General features: G+C 36.8%; 1 protein-coding gene across 1 annotated transcript; it reads right to left on the bottom strand.

Moving 5' to 3' along the window:
• Positions 1-759: 759 nt before the first annotated feature.
• Positions 760-14,611, bottom strand: PPM1A (protein phosphatase, Mg2+/Mn2+ dependent, 1A). The gene is made up of 5 exons (XM_010287258.1): positions 13,765-14,611; positions 11,901-12,018; positions 6,746-6,854; positions 4,082-4,139; positions 760-1,694 (listed from the first exon to the last, which is right to left on the bottom strand). The coding sequence occupies exons 1-5, from the start codon at positions 14,596-14,598 to the stop codon at positions 1,665-1,667; spliced, it is 1,149 nt and encodes a 382-aa protein (XP_010285560.1). The 5' UTR covers positions 14,599-14,611; the 3' UTR covers positions 760-1,664.
• Positions 14,612-18,272: the final 3,661 nt, after the last annotated feature.

Raw genomic sequence — 18,272 nt, 5'->3', positions numbered from 1 at the left:
AGGGAAAGACAAATATAGCAAAATGCATTGTACTACATTTTCCTATAAAAAAGTAATTATACACCAACTTTTGATTCTGTTTAACTGCAGTAAATGTTACAATCTACTCGTTTTACTGATTTTCCTTTTGGGGAATCTGCCTACTAAATGAGTAAACTACATATTAAATACAATATTCTCAACCAAAAAGACAATACAAGGTGCACAAAACAGCAGTTTTGCAAACACGACTGACTTGAAAACTTAATTTTTGTATGCTCAATGGGAGAAAGCTAAGCTTAAATCAAATTAGTTTATTATCTTATAAAATTTTAAATTAGAATTTTAAACAACGAACAGTTAAATATTGTCAACATGCTATATCTCAAATCACAAGTACTGTTTAACCACTAGTCTTATTCTAAGCAAGTGGGTCAATTAAAAACACACACCATAAAATGTTAAAGATTGTCAGGCTTTGACAAATGTATTTTTATCAAACAGTAGGCAAATTCAAACCAATGCACATCTTCAGTGGGGAGAAATAAAAAAAACCAAAAAGCCTGAAAAAACCCACACTTGTAAAAAACAGGGTAACAGATTAATCCCACATCATCCTCTAGCATATGGCTATGTCTTGGGCAATAATCAAAATCCTTCCCATTTTAAAAATGGGCTACCAATTAATAAAAATATTCTTCCACAAGTAAAATATCATTTACAATGGCACTGACATTTTAAAAGGCAGGAAAAAAGGAATTACACATTTATGGATAAATTTCTTGTTTGTTAAATCAAGCTTTATTGATAAAATGGAATTCAAAGTATTTTACTTGGAACAGCAGCAGACCCAGCCAATGAGGATTGTAAAAATGCTGCAGACTCCTACCGTATGTAGAAAGCTGCCTGTTCGTGCTCAGTGATTATTAGTTTCAGGTAAGGGTTAATGAAAAAAGAGGTGCAAAGAATCAAGGCATTCTAATCCCAAGGTTCATATGCGTATGAACATGATACTATTAATAGGGCATGATTTAACTCCCACTGAAGTCAAAATCAGAACTCACTTTAACTCAGTGTGAGAGCAGGAGTGTGGCCAAGAAAATGAGATACGTTTGTTGAAGAATGTGCACTACCCTCAGTTATTTTTCCATTGCCAAGCAAATTCACACACTGTAATTTCTGGTAAGTTGCCCACAAGCTCAGCTTTCATATAAAACAAGAAGTTATCTTTACAGTTTTGTGCACCTCTTGAGCACCTAGCTGGCTAGGCTGCTGCTCCTTGCAATCTAAAACCACAATATGACTTTAAAGGGATATATACTGTTGCATCACACAAGCCAAACATTTCTTCTAACCTTTATAGTGATTTAAAGCAGTTCATAATTAAATATGAGCATTTTGTACAAAGACAATTGCACTTTACAAAAACAAAATCATACAACGTAAATTGCTGGAGTCTGATTTACAACATGAATTATGGTTTGAAATCACGTTTACAGAAGTCCATATTACAAAAAAAGATCAGTTCCTGGGCTAGATGTCGTACTGCTGTAGTCACTCTCACCAACACATCATATTCCCTTCTTTAATTAAGATTGAGGATGGATGTTAAGAAGGGTCACTGAGGTTGGGCTGCACTTTCATCTGAAGGATGAAACGTGAACTCCACAGCTACATGAGCAGTTTTACCACATATCATCAGTTGAGGCAGAATCCTTAAAGAAAGAAAGAAGGAACCCTTTAAAGTCTGGAGTGCCCACAGTTACAGCAGTTTCTGGATAATCGAGACTGAAAAGGGTAGACTTAAATAATTTTAGAAGTCTGTTTTCTCTCCCCTTTCAGAAATAGTATTTAAGAAGCAACTAAAAACCACATAAGCTTAATTAATGAAGCATTAGTACCAAGACATTTCAAAGTCTGATCAAGTGTTTTATAATAGCCTTAGCAATTCTCAAAATAATATCCTAGGAACATCATTCAAAAGCATTCCCAGAGTAGTTAGAAGTAATACAAAATGGTTACACTTACTACACAGGTGAGTCAAAAGAGCAGAATGTGCCTCATACCATTTGTTACTATCATTAGCATTTTTTGTGTTTTCAGCCCTCCCTCATTGCATAGGAAGATACACTCAACAACTGACAACCTGTTATAATTCAGATCAATTTTAAGATTTATAATTTAAGGTTAGAGAAGTGTAGTTTGGGCAACTACAGGAAACCCTAATTTTGGATGGTAATAAAACCACAAGGAGCAAAAAAAAATGTATCTAAAAAAATTGGAAGCTGAGACATGCCGTACTGTAAATCATAACCATATGGCCACACTACATGGCATTACAACCATGCACCCAATACCTGAGTGTCCCTAACATTTGGTCTACTTAGGCCCACAAGCAACAGTGGATTTGGTGTAACTACCACACCCCTGAAAAATGTTTAACCAATTCCTGCTATCAGTTAAAAAAATCCTAGTACAAATGGAATACTTAATTCTAGCAAGCCTTTTTTAATCATGTGTGTTTCCTTTCCCCTTGTTTAGATTATTCTATATTCAGCTTTCTCTGCCTGCCTCATCGGTTGGGTGCATAGTTTAACACCACGACTAAGAAGTGGGACCACAGCTTGGTAGCTGAAGCAACAGCTAAGTCAGTAGCACAGGCATCAGAGCAAACTGCTTCTGTACAGCAATCTTTGGTTGTTTCAGCATTACCTGCTACTTTCCCCTAAGTAATTAAGAGCCAGGATGGGCTTTAACAACGGTGTATGCTGGTGCTTCCACAGCTACACTTCCCTATCATTACTAAAACTGTAGGAGGTAGAAATATTACTCCTCTTTAAAAGCACTGCCTTACTGATTCCTTTGAGAGAAAAGGGGTTAATTAAGTCTCTAGCAATGCCACATACGACAATTTCTTAGCACGAAAGTTCTGCACCCTTCATTCAAACTTACACACAGAATTCATTATAAATCGTAAAGAAGAACAGCTGGCACGGAGGTGTAGTAAAAAAAAAAACACCAACCCCAAATCACTAAAATTACCCTTTGCAAAAGTACCACCTCCAGTTTTTTCTTCAAGACCAGAAGTAGCAAAGGAGAGCAATTACATGAAAGACCAAAGAGGCTGTGTTTGTTTCAAGTGCAAGGATGAAGAATAAAAGCAGTAGTGAGTAAAAACGCAGGAGCTGCATGCCAACTATTCAGTATGCAAATTTCTGTGTCCAAGTGCCAACATCATCACAGAACAATGAAGTTTGTGTAGCGTACATTTGTAGAACAGTAACATACTATAGAATGTATTTTGAAGGTAAAGCATCCTCTTCCAGCCACTATTTAGGGATTTTTACACTAAAGATATAATGAGAACTGCCAAATAAACTAACACCCAGTTGTAAAGCCAACACACAATCCTTTATATCTGGATGCATTTTATTTCTGTCACATCTAAGCATGTAAGTAATTTTTGCTGATAGGCAAAGGATCAATTGAGCTACCTCATGAAGTACAGCACTTTCGGTGACAGAACGTTGTTTCCAGTGATCTAACTGCAACTGGGATCACTGTTTGTATTTTAGAGTTTCCCCCCCGCCCCCGACAGTGGATTCACATCACACTGATACCTGACATGTAAGAACTTAAACTGTATGCTTGCTGTAAGATGCTCTATGCTTAAGAATAAAAGTGCTTATGCAGCCCATTTGGAGAATTAAAACATCCTTAAAGCTAACAGTTACAAATCTGTTTAACCCACAAGAATAGCCTTTTTCTTCTTGCTATTTGGGGAAAAATGTCTCCCATAAGAGGAAAAAAAAAAACCAACAACATGACTGCTCCATTTGGCAGGAAAGCATTTGGAAACTCAGGCAGGATGCAAATAATGAAATTCCAGAGGACAAACAAATCTACCATACCCGAGTTTTGAGACTATGATCAGCAGAAGGCAGCAGAAAACAATTACAAAACATAGTCCAAGGAGCACAACATTGCTATTGCTTCTTTGAGGGAAGCAGTCTTTTAACAAGAACTAGCAATATGTTTCTTTAAAAAAAGAGCTAAAATAATTGGGGTGGAGGAAAGATAACGTAAGAGAAAGAATACTTACAGTATCATCATTCCTGTAGGGATTCAGTCTGTTATAAACGGCTTCAATCACACTCCGTCTAGAGCAAAAAAAAACAAACCCACAAGATTTTAAGGTTGTGTCTTTTTTTTTTTTAAGTCAAATTCCCTAGAGTACAATTTTAATTGAAAAAGCAAACTTTAAAAGGTTTTAAATTCACAGAACCAAGTTTACAGCAAGTTAGCACCAAGTGTCATTAAACATCTAACACAGCTATCACATCCTTTAAAACCTTCAGGTTCAAGAAAAACACGGCTGAATACCACTTAGTTCAGCAGTAGAAGAGCACAATCTGACATGCAGATGAGGCTGCGATGCTGTTTGGGGATACGTCTCTTGACTTTGAAAAAAGGCATCAGAAAACTTGATGGATGTTGAATGCCCTGGTCATTAGTGTGTCTGCTGAACGCTGCAGTAGTACTTCATGCATTATGGCACTGTCATAGGGGAACAGGTTTTTTTTTATTTTCTGGAATTACAAAAATTGCATTCTGAAGTACATTTTTGTGTTACGTTCTGAAATGTACTTTCCATCTGCAAATCTGAAAAAATTATTTCTGAAGCAATACTCTTTTACAATAATATGTCCAATACAGTCCTGCAACTTTTCTCAAAAAAAAATTAAAGTGCGAATAGCAGTTCTACATATCATATCTTCAGACGGAGAAGAGTTTTGTCTGGTAAAAAAAACATTAAAAAAATTAATGCAAGCATCTTGACAATTTCCTCATTTTAAAAAAAGTGCTTTGCATATTTAAGCTAGCTTTTCATTAACTCGTGTCTCTGTGATTCTCAGCTTTTCTAATATTGACAGAAATAGTTAGGAAATATATTGATAAAATATTAATAGAAAAATTGCAAACAACATGTAAACAAGCAGGTTTCAGTTTTTTGTGGAGGGTTTGTTTGGTTTGGGTTTTCTTTCCACACAGGGTAAAAACGTTTTCTTGAAAACTGATACTCAGAAAGAAACCAATGTGAGGCTGAAGGAAGAGGAAGCCTTTGCCTTACCCAGCATTTAAGGAAACAACTTTGGAGGGGAGCAGGAAGGAAAGAGGAGAGTAAAAGACAGGAATTATAAACTGGACTTTAAAAGCAACTTTCTTCCAGATCCCCTTCTGCAGAACCAAGTATGATGGAGTAGCAGACTACAACTGTGATACCAAACAAACTTCAAAGAACAACCTTTTAACTGCTCATGAATGCATGCAAAGCAATCAAAGGAGCGCATTAGAAGAAAAAAAAGCAGATGATAGGCTTTATGATCATCCCGTAACACTGAAAAGTCAGGAACCACCATGCAGCAGTATAAACATCATAGTGAATCTAGCGAATGATCATAGGGCACAGAAGAAGAGGCCAAATTTAAAGCAATAAAAACAAGGAATTACACACGAAGTACATTGCACGTATGAACTGGAAAGCTTCCTTTATCTTTCAAGAAACAGGTATCTTTGATTCTAAATAAAGGCAGGTTTCTTCAAAAGCATTGTTTTCCTTTAAATTGGCAGTTGTGCTTTGAGTTATTCTAACATCCAATTAAATCCATACTTCTATCACCCCCTATTCAAACTAGCATCACTAAGACAAAATCTCACAGCAGTCAGTCACTTCAGTGACTTCAGCACTTCCTCACAACCATGATGCTACTGCTAGCCAAGGCAGATTGAGAAAAATCAATTTGTATGCTGTATTTCATGAGTAACATCCATCTGTACCTCAAGACTACAGCAATACATCCTAAATAGATGCTGCTATTATATATAAAAAAGCCATCTCTTTTCCTAGTCAAACAGGTCATGTAAGAACAATTTTGTTTTGTAGACGTCATCTTTACGGTTCAATTATCATTTATTCCATTACGTACCTAGAGTCTTCATGCTTTGGTGTAACAATACAAAAATCATTTTCTAAAGGGTTCAAAATATAGTCTGTACCGTATGTGTCCAATCCATTTTAACACAGTACAGGTTCATGAACAATCTTTTGAACCAAAAAGCACTTGGTATGCAAACAAGCTAAGCACATTGCTTCCTTAAAGACTTGAACATCAATTTGAGAAGCCACAGAGCATCAACACTGAACTCTTCAAGGATAAAGCCAGCCTATATAAAGCTGTGAATTTAACTTCCCACTTTTCTTTTTTGATAGACTTCTATCCAGTTTTCAGATTTGTCACAAGCAGACAGATACAAACGCAAACTTTTAAGCAATTACAACATTGCTTTAGCCACAGACAAGAAAGCTGCCAAGCAAAACATCATATACATATCACTTCTTGTCGAGTGTAGAACTACATATCCAAGTAACTACTAAAATCAGTGCATTATTTTTGCATCTTCAGATGTAACCTCCCACCCAGAAAACGCAGTTAATTACAAAAAACAGACACACTCAGGCCACCCTTAAAAACAACCCTGTCCTTCCCAAAACTACAGTTTGACTTAATTTTAGTAGTGATTCATAGTTAACTCTGTTCTTATGCTTGTCCTTTTCATTCAGAACAACCAAGTAATAAAAATTGGAGAACAGATCATCATCACCTTTTGTCCTGTACCCTTCTTCCCTCCCCCCACTTTTAAGAGTGGCCTTACAGTTAAGTTTCGATTTAAATCAAAAACCACATTTACACTGATGTGAACTCACTTGCTTGCCAATTCACCCCCTGGCGGGAGGTTTGGGATGCTCTCAGTTGCTAACGTACGCATCACGTGGACTAAGTCTGGGACTCCTTCACCCTGCTTCTTTATGATCTCTGGGAATCAGAAGTACTTTTTTTGTAAGTGCAGTCCAAATTTAACTTAAAAAGATTGAAACACTCAGTTTTATAACAAGGCAGCTTAACTTCTGTTAATATATTTTAAAAAAAAGATGACACACCATATTCAACATGGTAATTGTTAACTTTGGTTCTGTAAGAAAAAGAACCTGTAACAGATTTGACAAAGACATACTGCTAACTGTTAACATGCAGGCTGGTTTTAGAAATACACAGCTACCTAACGGAAGTGGGGAAAAATTCTTTAATGGCTTTCCTGCTATACATTAGATATAATAAAAGATGTAATATCTTCCCAACAAAATGCCCTGGGCATGAGGTAGATATTAACATCAGCTTTATCGCTGCAACAGAAGATAAAAGATTATCGCCATCACAGAAAGCATAACAGTTTCAAGAAACAAAAGATCAGACATATTAAAAATAACTCCCATGGCTGTATGTATATTAGCCAATACTTGTATCTCGCTGCATTACAGCAACATACAAGTTTAAGAACTATTACATACAAGTTAAAAGCCAGGGACACCACATCTAAGAGACAGTTCCATCTTCAACTCACTTAGGGGATACGTGAATGTTGGGCGGTTACTGAAAGCTGATCCACTCCAACTTCTGGGTGAAGAGAATCTGGACTATAGCCAGTCACTTTTGCCAAGAAATTAATTCTTTAACTTTATTCTTAGGCCTGGGTTTGGTTGGTTGGCTGGTTGGTTGGTTTTTTTCCCCCCAACTCATAAGCACACAATTTTATTTGAACTCAAAGAGATTTCACACCATACCACCCCTGAAGAGTTGCTCTTTAAACAGGGATTTAATGAAATTTAAGGAACAAGCACATCTTTAAAAATGTGTCTCATCAGTTTCTCGGTAAACATGAGCTCTTTCAAATTATAAAAGATATGAATTATTAAGACTTGGCAGTGTTGATCTTCAAGTGAATACTGCAGCACACATACAATAGTGTACATACATGCATATATATACACGCATGTATGTACATGCACACTATTCTTCATGTAATAAAGCATTTACACAGCTTGAAGAGTAGCTGGAATTAATAGGTACCACTTTTGAAAAACACTCTAGCATTCAGTTTTTGCCCTAAATGCTAATTCCAGAAAAGCATACAAAGTTTCCATTGTATCATTTAATTGAGATAGGCACATTAAAATCTTTTAAAACCAACATGTATCCTGTCCTTTTTAGTTAAAAAGTTAAAAACAACAATCATGAATTACTTTTTGTACATGTAACAGTTTTTGCAGGGCTGTGTGTGTTTACAAAAAGTATCAGCTCTATTTTGCAGTCAGGCTGTGTAAATTAGTTGCAAGGTACAGTGGAAACACTGTCTAGCCCTCAACCAGTGTCAAACTCAGCAACACAAAGCTTTGTTTACTTCAAAACCTACATTTTAAATACATGACACCACACAACAGACACCTCAAAAACTTGCCATTTCCTCAAAATCTATAGCCAAAATTCATTTTACCATCTAGTGTTTAGTAAATAAATAATCTAACACTCTTAAATCTGAATAAGAAGCAAAGATCTCAGATTTGGTTTGCCAAGTTCCTTTATTGTGCAATTTTGAACATCTAGTATATTCTACATTGCGCTAGTGCTAAAGTTCTGCTGTACAAAAATAAGGAATTTATAGTTTACCTATACTACACAGTTTCACAACCTGTAACTGCAGTACATTTAACATACAGTCTCCACTAAATGAATACATTTATATTTTGATAAAACTATTGATACAGACTGAATGAACACTGAAGACACAACAAATGGAGTCGGTCTGCTAGCTGTGTTTAATTTGTTGGAATTACCTTCTTTTAATACAACCCTCCCCCAACCTTTAATTTACTTTTAAACCTTCTACACATTTTCATGACATCAAGTACTAGAAAAATGTACTTACACCCCTAAAATAAAGGATTCAAAACATATCTGCTTTTCCATATTCTGAATGGGAATTCCACACAAAGTTTAGGAAAAAGCCAGAGTTTTGATTTTGTGAAAGTATGGGAAGGAACATACAACAGCTAACTTAAAGTGATTTATCTCTATATAGGTATAAATATTGCAAGGATTATCTATTACGGAATGTTTTTAATGTAAAAAACTGAGAACAGAAAAAAAGCTTAGACACGTTTCTTTTTAGAGTCAACACATCAATAACACATATTAGTGCAAATAATAGCAACACATTTTGGAATAACTGATTACTTCTACCATGAAGTTCACATGATAGTTTAGGAGTAACACTTATTTATTGCAAGTAATGGCACAAAGATGCTTCTCCACACTTGCTTCGTTTTCATTATTTATTGTAGCTACAAATCTGGACCACAAACACATCAAAATTAGTAAAAGGAGAGTTCTAGGTGGCATGGTAAGCAGAAAACTTTCTTAATTTTTTAAAACCTGAATTGCCTCTCCTTATTCACATCACTACTAAGTCCTATTCAGTCTTAAAACTTGCATTATGTCTTAACAGCATAAAGATTTATTCTGGGCTGAGGGAATAAAAGTACAACCAGAAAAAATGCACATTAGTAAGCATCAAATCTCATTACTTGTTGGACTACACTAAGTAGTCATGTGCATAAAAATACACAATATGCATTTTCACCAAGTTTCCATTTTAATGAATTTTAACCTTAAATTGATATTACAGATTAGTAAGATCATTCTAAAAGTACTCTTGATGTTTTCTAGTTCCTTCAGCTGAAGATTAGACTTTTAAAGTTAAGCACAACCATTCTTAAAGTACCCTAGGATAACAGCAAGATTATTCACTGCAGTGTTGCAAGTTTCAGATGCTGTAGCAGTCCTACCTTACTACCCAATACTGCATTATCCATTTACACCAGGAAACAATTTAACTGCACAAGAATTAAGTTAAATGTAACAAAGTTAATCAACTCCTGTTCTTGAAGTTCTCCTTTAGTTCAGCCTCTCAACTTCCCTCATAAAACAGACCTAAAAAGGCCAAATTCTGCGCACAGCTGATACAAATCACTGTTGGGTTGAATAGTGTTTACTACTTATTCATTAATTTAAATAGCAGCTTTCTTTGTGCAACAATAGATAAAAGATTGACGACAACTCTAAAAAAAGAAGCAAAAACCCTTCAGGGGAAGTACAATGTATTTCCTCAAGTTGCTCAGACATCATCCCATCAAATAAGTATTTGTATATAAGTATTTAAAGTGCTTTATGACTACATACAGAATCCTTCTGCCTCTACACAAGTATCACACTTCACTCATTCCTGAAATTTTGTATTTGTATAAATGCAAAGTACCAGCAGCCAAATTAATTGTATGTACCATAATCACATGTAGTTCTGGTATTTAGGTTCTTCATTTACAAAATGAAGTGTCTATACAAAAATGTCAGTTTTGCTCATCATAATATTCCTGAGGTACAATCAGGCCAGCTGAAGATGCAGCCTTAACTTGAACATATTTTCATATTCTAAGTCATGGGTTTGTCTGAACTCAGACAAAATATCTAAGATACAAAAGTAATACTTGCGCAAATTAGGAGAGTTAGCATGCTCTTAAGTTAATGTGTGAATTTACAAAATACTTGTTACTTCACCAGTTCTGTGAGTGGGCATACATAGTAAGCTCTTCAAATGCCTGGTACAGAGCTGCTCACTGCTTTGAAATTGAGAAAGCCATCTGACACTGAACTCATGCGGTGTTACCATACACTTGGATATTCCTGCTACACTGTCAAAAAGATTCACACTGTTGCTTACTGTGCATCGACTTCTCCTATTAGGCAAGTGTTAGATTAAAACACAGAAACGTCTGGACATTTCTTCAAGGGCAGAACAGATGTAGTTTGACAAGACCTTGCAGATGAGGCCTTTGAAAAAAGGCGATACTTTCTGAAGGAGCACCTACACAGGTAGTAAGTGCTTTAAAACTGCACACTAATTTGTCTGAACCCAGAATCCCCAACACAGGCAAGTATCCTGTGAAATTTCTGAAGCTGTACTGTGTTATCTTCAGGCAAGTTAAGGAGGAAAAAAGTGCACAGTAAGTTCCTCTAACTTACTAATCACTGATACCATAGCTGTGAAGAACTCTGCATATCGTGCCCTGTGTGCTATTAAGGATCCTTGGAGTATATACACATGACTAGACTTGTAACATATAGGTCTAGAGGAGTCCACTTCAAAAATAGACTTAACCTATGCAAATAATGCATACAGCATGTCTTATGTTTCAGAAACTCCAAGCTGTGGTTGTTTTTAAATACCAAAAGGCACTATAAATCCAGCCTAATGAGAAATCTTTTAAATCAAATGGATTTCAAGTATAATTTGTAGATAGGTGACCCAAAACGCCTAAGATTTGCGGTTTCAGTTTAAAGTTTAAGAACTCCCGAAATACAAATTTAAAGCAAAATTTTGAAGTTATCAAAGTAAGATGTGCTCCCAGGTTTTGTTCATCATGAATGCTTAAAGATAAGCGTTGACAAATTTATCATGTACTTTCAAGTAAGTAAATATGTTAGCAGGTGCCATAAAGACATCAGTAATCAAGTTGTAACCCTACTATAATGGGAGAATAAAATATTATGGCTAATTTGTACATAACTATACGGAAAAATGGCACTCAAATTACCATCTTTGCAGGCAGTTTGCAAGACATTCTGATTTTTTCATTTAACTCCTTATAACAGGAACCAGGATTTACTGGTTGGAAGTTAGTGCTGTCAATGGACTCATGAAGGATACTGAGCACAAATAATTATTTCTCTGCCATCCTGAGTAATTTTCAGGGCTATAGGCTGCTACAACTTTCATAGCAGAATTTTTTCAGGAGACAGAGCAGGACTGTATGAGTGCCTTTTTCAGAGATGTACACTAGATGGCCAGTGGCACTTGAAGGTCTACTAAGAAGCCTGTATGTGTTAAGAGTTTAGTTGTTGGAAGGGCAAGGGAGCCAGGGAGTCTGTTTAGAAACAAAGTTACTTATTTTTTTTTAAATGATCCACCTTCTACTCTGCTTTCCAGGTACTTGTCCAACTCTGCCTCTCTTTTCACCGCCTCTGGTGATACCTTTGGTGCATTCGGAAAACAGATCAATATCACACTCATGTTGTCTCGACTTCCCTGGTGGAAAAGAAAAAATTATTTGAGAATGTATACACACCAGGCTAAATACATATCAAAGCATTTCACACACAAATATTCACAAATTATATGGTATTAGAATACAACCTTTGCTACTATGGATTAATATTATCATTAATTTGCCCCCACCCCCTTACAGAATTCCAGAAGTCTGCCTATTCATTCAGTACAACCTTTTAAGTCACTTTGTTATCTCCTCTTTTATGGTCTGAAGACTACATGCAGCCAATTACAGACAGCCCATTGTCTTTTAAAAACTGACAATACTAATGAATGATGTGTAATTAAAGTTGTGTTCCATCTTGTTTTAAGTACTATCCAATCATTTAGGGAAAATGGCTGAATATGAGATGGGTCAAAAAAACACTACTGCTTAAAAGCACTAAGTAGGGAGGTGTTGAATTCAGACAGTGCTTCCACCTAAAAATCACAGCTATTAGGTTGGGTTTTTTTCCTCCTTTTTCTTTTAAAAAAAGAAAAGTTACAAGTAAGAGGATCTGTTAAAAGATCAGCTGGAAGGGGGCCAGGCCTTTACAAATGCATTCTTTGAAATGGAAACATTTAAAACTCCAACTAAACAGAACCCTAATACTTGAATACATTAAAATACACTCTGCTTATGTAAAGTACTTGTTTAGTTTACTTTCAATACCCCTGTGCTCTGGTCTACAAACATGCATCCATACTCTTAACTTTTAACACCAATTACATCCACTGAAGTGAGCAAGATCAAGAACAAGCCAGCATTTAAAACAGGAGTATACAGGCATACAGGATGGTGCTGACAGTTGGCTACTGCAAAGCTTACAGCATCCACAAGCCACCATTCCTTCCCCGGTACCTGTTTTCAGGGTTACCAGACAAAAATGTAAACAAAATGTAAACAACCTTGTTAGCCATGTAGCAAGAGTAGAGATGCTGTCTTGTCTCTTTAGTATCAAAAATGTTGGCTTTATGTACATTACGACTTACAGCTTGCCTTTGGAAAATTAAGTGTCAAGCTATGAAACTCAATACTTCAGATCTCTTCTGTAACCGCACCATCTTGCAACTTACTAATACAAAGCTGAAGTTATTGTAGGCATAACTACACAGATTTGTTAAAACGGTCCCATCTTCTTCTACTTGACCTAGTTTCAGAGCTGTGTCACACAACACTGAATAAGAAATACAGTAATTAAACCATAATAAACTAACTTCGGAAGTTAGAGCTTCATATAGCCAAGAAGAAATTTTAAACTGCAAAACATGAAGTCAAGGTTCATTCATTCTGCATTTGTCTTGGTGCAATTATGACAGTAATGTTACTACTATATTCCAAAGAAAGCAGGGGAAGATTAGGAAGGGAAAGAATATTCTCTAGCCCGATTAGTCTTAAGAGTTAAGGTTTTGTAAAGTATGTTGTGAAACAGAAAAGGGCAGTTATTGTCCTTGGCTTGCCATAAATTCCCATCAGCTTCTAGTGTCCCAGTGCTCACAATGTATCTGTATGTGATTTTAAACTCTTCCTTAACCAAAACCACCCAGAAAGCCATACTCTTTCTGTTGTGTGTTCATTCCCCCTCTCTCTATCACCATTTTTGTGGGGATTATGGTAATTACTATCAAAGTCATGTTAACATAAACCATTGGATACTTATAGACTGGAATCAAAACTTATTCTTAACTTGTTCATAACCTTCTAATAGTGAAACACAGTGAACTTCTTCTCTCAAGTCTGGCTACCTTGTACAAGCAGGTGTCAACTATCTCATTGCAAACTTTCTCAAGGTCATCAGTGACTTCAAGTCTGGATCTTACAAAGTCACACAGCTCTTCATTTCCCATAACATCCCAGATACCGTCGCAAGCCAGGATGATGAATTGATCATCTTCTTCTGATCTCTCAATTTCATAAACTTCAGGCTCAGGTGAGACTAGCTGTTCTGTAGGACCTTTCCCATGGACACATTTGTAATCAAAGTCCCCAAGTGCCCTTGAAACAGCAAGAGAGCCATTCACACGTTGAATCATTACAGAGCCACCTGCATTCTGTATACGCTCTTTCTCCAGTGGATTACTTGGTTTGTGATCCTGTGTGAAGAAGTGAACCTTCCTGTTTCTACAAAGTAAGCCTCTCGAGTCTCCACAGTTGATGAAGTATGTATGTTGGGGAGAAATCATGACACCCACAGCTGTCGACCCACTTCTGTCTGCGCCATGTTTCTTCTCAGAGATGACTCTCATGTGTTCATCAATTTGCAGAAAACCTGTTCTGATGCCGCTCTTTACACTTTCCACAGATGGTGGCCCATCTGGCCCTTTAAAATCCTGGTTGCTCGTGATGTGATCTAATAAATGCTCACAGCAGTACTTGGCAACCTGTGATCCAGCATGCCCATCATATACAGCAAAAAAAGACCATCCATCAAGTCCATTTGGCAAACCAATCACAGCCGTATGTGCATCCTCCATTTCAACTCGCCAGCCTTGCATACTACTCAGACCGTAACGAAGCCCATTCCCTTGCCCCTGGGCATTATGCTTCTCCATCTTTGGCTTGTCTAAAAACGCTCCCATGGTGACTTTCCTTCAGTTCTAAAAAAGAAAAAAAGGGTTATTAAGATATTTCTTAAACCTCTCTTGTTTAAACATCCTATTGGAAACTATTAAATAATAGCCCAAATAATGTTCAGATGACAAAAATACACAGATATAAAGCTGACTTTTCTGTGTCTCTCAAGTAAAATTTGCATTGCTTTCATCTAATCTAAACAAGGACACTGCTACTAGCTGAACTGCATTCATGAAATTTTTGTAAGCATTTTCAGCTGTTTTACTTGAAGAACTTATATTCCACTATCATTCATGGTTCTGTCAAAAGCCTCTAGTATAGGTATGTATGAAATTAGTTTGAAAGAGGACTTGTTAATTGGCACACATCCGAATAGCTATATTCCCTGCAATTACTGAGCCAACGGAAGAGTTCAATGTTTCCAGGACAGCAGCATTCCCTAGATCCCTACCTGCTGGCCACAAAATCCTGCTCACACTGTGCTTTTCTGATGGTGATGAGGAAACAAAAGCAAACTGATTAGGTTTTCTTTCGGGGGAGGAGGTTCAGGGCTTTTTGTTTTGTTTTAAACAGATCAAGTGATCTGAATGACCAAGATAACGCCAGAGTCTGCAAAAAGGAAGAGGCAACGCTAGATAACTAGGAGCAGGACTCTGAGGAACAGAGCAGCTGTCCCTTCAGGCAACAGCAAGCCATTAGTTTGGCTCAGCCATCTTGTGAAAGCTCATCCTTAGATTTTCAGTTAAATTACGCAGCAAGCTTCTCAGATGTCTGTGCTGCAGATTTACTTAAAACCATTATTAATGTATTCATGCTTCACTGAAAGACAACTGCCCCTGACAAGTCTAAGAAAATCTGCTTGGAAATAAAATCACATGTATTGTAAATTCATGCTTCCTTATTCTAGCCAGACCAATATACTGCACACCCTATCCTCCTCCACCTCCCATCATTGGGATGTGATGCAGCAAATATTCATGCTTAAGAAAGTACGAATTATACTTGCAGGCAGCGTAAACTGACTGGTTTATCTTCATGGCTTTCACACCCTACCCATCCAACCCACCCTTCTAATCCACATCTGTTTATTTGTGCATTCATTATTAAAAAATCATACAAAATAGGTCACAGATTTACATACTTGCAAATTCTGCCCTGGGAAGCATCAAAGTGTGCAAATCACTGTTATACAATACACGGTAATGGAGCAAGACTACAAGCTTTTCTATTTGAAGACTGTGGACAAAAATTAACTGTGAGAAGAATCTCTGAAACAGATTTTACCTGAGGCCCCAGCTAAGCAGCTGCACTAGCAGAAAAGTTAGTACACTAGGGAGTTTAGAAGGTTGTAACTTGCGCATGGAATACATTTGATCAGTTTTCTAAGTAATAACAGCACTTTTTGATAACATGCTTTTATCACAATACAGCTCCAGCTATAATTGACATTATATATCCAACAAAGCTTTTCACATTGTCTCTTCCAGCCACTATCAACCTTTCTAAAACATCTGTGTTAGAATAAACAGTCAAGGAATGTTTATTTGATCTCACCACAATAATGATTCAAATGCGAGGCACAGGGACTGGATATACACTCTTTGGCTCACATGCTTTGTTAACAAAAATCAAAGCCACACATACTTCAGCTGTATGGAGAGACATCAGCAGCCGTACATCTCTGATTCCTCTCACCCCAACCCCTGCTCTTAAGTTCTGTCTCTTCTCAAGCGAACACAAAATATCGATGCCCACGCAAACTGTAACTAGCCAACAAAATAGAGTGTACACTGGTCTTGTGTCCTAAGCACATGCATGAGGTTCACATTACTGCAGTTGCTAGGAAAAAAATATGACTTAGATTTTTTTTATCTTCACATGCAACTCCAGTGAAGTCAGAGTGATCAAAATAATTACTGAATGCTGCCATAAATCGTATGGGGAATTATTCTGCAGAATAATAGACTTTTTATTCATTCCATGATAGCAGCAGAATTTAAACTAACGCCTAACACTTTCTTATTGTTGAAGAGATCATAAAATAGAATGCAGATACTCAATTATTTCACCTTTTTCGAGCTCAAAAAGCAGAAACTGTGCTGGCAAATACCACATTTTGGTGAATTATTTTACATTATTACTGTGTTTAAAAACAAAACAAAACAGAAAAGCATTAAGAACAGGATACAGTTAAACTGACCACAAGCACTGGCAAATTTGGACTAAAAACCACAGTTTTCCTTCTAATCTCTTGCATCACTAGGTATACAATATTCAGAGTTGTGCATTGTAAGCTGTTCTTCCCTCTCAGTTTGTCATGTAAACCATGATTAAAAATACACACAGACAGGTCCTATGCAGTTCTAGCAACTCACACAGAACTGCTAGCACACTTCAAAAATCCACTCTCCATTTAAAATCAAACTGCCTTATCCCTCCCCAGAATGTAAACTGAAAGCTGTTGCTATTCTAAATTAAGCTTTGTAGGTGAGATGTTGACACATGATTCTGCAAGGGCACAAGCTACCCACCATAGATGTGAATACAACCAGACAGAAGGATAACCACAATGTGGTCACATAACTTCTGCTTAGGAAATTATTCACAGTCCATAGCATAAAGTAGTCACCTTCTGAGAACTGCAATAACAGACTGCAGTTTCCTTGCAACACTCTAGCTAATCATACTTCCACCAGAACGCCAGTCTAAACCTGTAGGACATTAGGCCATATCAGGATTTTGAAATAATGAGGATTTTGAAAACCAGAAGGGAAAGCATAGTTTACTTGTGGATAGGATGAATATCCCAAGCCTTCAGTTTTTTCAGAATTTCAATTCTTGTTCAGAAAAAAATTGAGGTTAATATGACCAATCTGTGAATGCTTATGAATCAGAAGCTACCTGCTACTTCTCCCCCCACACTTTTATGTGTGGCTAAAACCAGAAGAATTTCAAGAGTCTTAGTTACAAAAAAATAAAAAAAATTAAAAAACCCAACAACTTAGTTTTATAAGAAAGGGGATGTGGGGGGATGACATACACACACAAAAGGCTGACAAAAAAAACCATGCCTCCTTCCTACTAAAAATATCTTAGACCTGTTTCTGAGTCCTCATCTATTGGAAACATCTTTCACACCTCAGTGTCTACCTAAATGACTAGTACGTTTTTCATTCTTTCATGAGGTGTTTTATGCAGTATACTAAGTTGGAATGACACCTTTAGTTAAGCATATAGCTCTGTATGCAAATCAGATTAACTTATAGCAGTGCAAGTGCCCAAGTTAATGCATAACTTTGTTACGTAATAACACTGAAGAGAGAATTCAGACCCAGAACAATCTGCATGCATGATGTGCAATAAAGCAACGGTTTCTGAACATGGTTTAACTTGACCCTCTCTTGTATTTCTCTAGTCATCTTCCTAAGCAGGAGTCCTCATCTTACACCCTTACTCTCCAAATAACTTTACTACCCTTCCCCTTTGCCCTTCTTAACCCAGCCACATATTTCTGCAGTCATGTTAGAAAACTGCAGCCTCATAGCAGGAGACCAAACCAGTGCCCTACTCTGGAAGCCTCAACTTTCAGGGTGCTTGAACGATGCACATACGTACTGAAGGAGACAGACATTCTTCCTATTCTTATTAAAGCCAAAGAGAAAAGGTACTTCAATCACAA

This window comes from Phaethon lepturus, unplaced genomic scaffold, assembly GCF_000687285.1.
Source record: "Phaethon lepturus isolate BGI_N335 unplaced genomic scaffold, ASM68728v1 scaffold10825, whole genome shotgun sequence".
NCBI classification, from domain to species: Eukaryota; Metazoa; Chordata; class Aves; order Phaethontiformes; family Phaethontidae; genus Phaethon; species Phaethon lepturus.
Note: the sequence above shows the minus strand (reverse complement) of the source record. Positions and strands in the feature narration are given on the sequence as shown.

Bases quoted from the DNA above. Each gene is read 5' to 3' on its own strand.
- PPM1A (XM_010287258.1), bottom strand. From the start codon at position 14,598: ATGGGAGCGTTTTTAGACAAGCCAAAGATGGAGAAGCATAATGCCCAG. The intron at 12,019-13,764 runs GTAGCCAGACTT...CTTTTCCACCAG, and splicing joins TTGACACCTGCTTGTACAAG to GGAAGTCGAGACAACATGAG. The intron at 1,695-4,081 runs GTAAGTATTCTT...TCTTTCTTTAAG, and splicing joins CCTACAGGAATGATGATACT to GATTCTGCCTCAACTGATGA.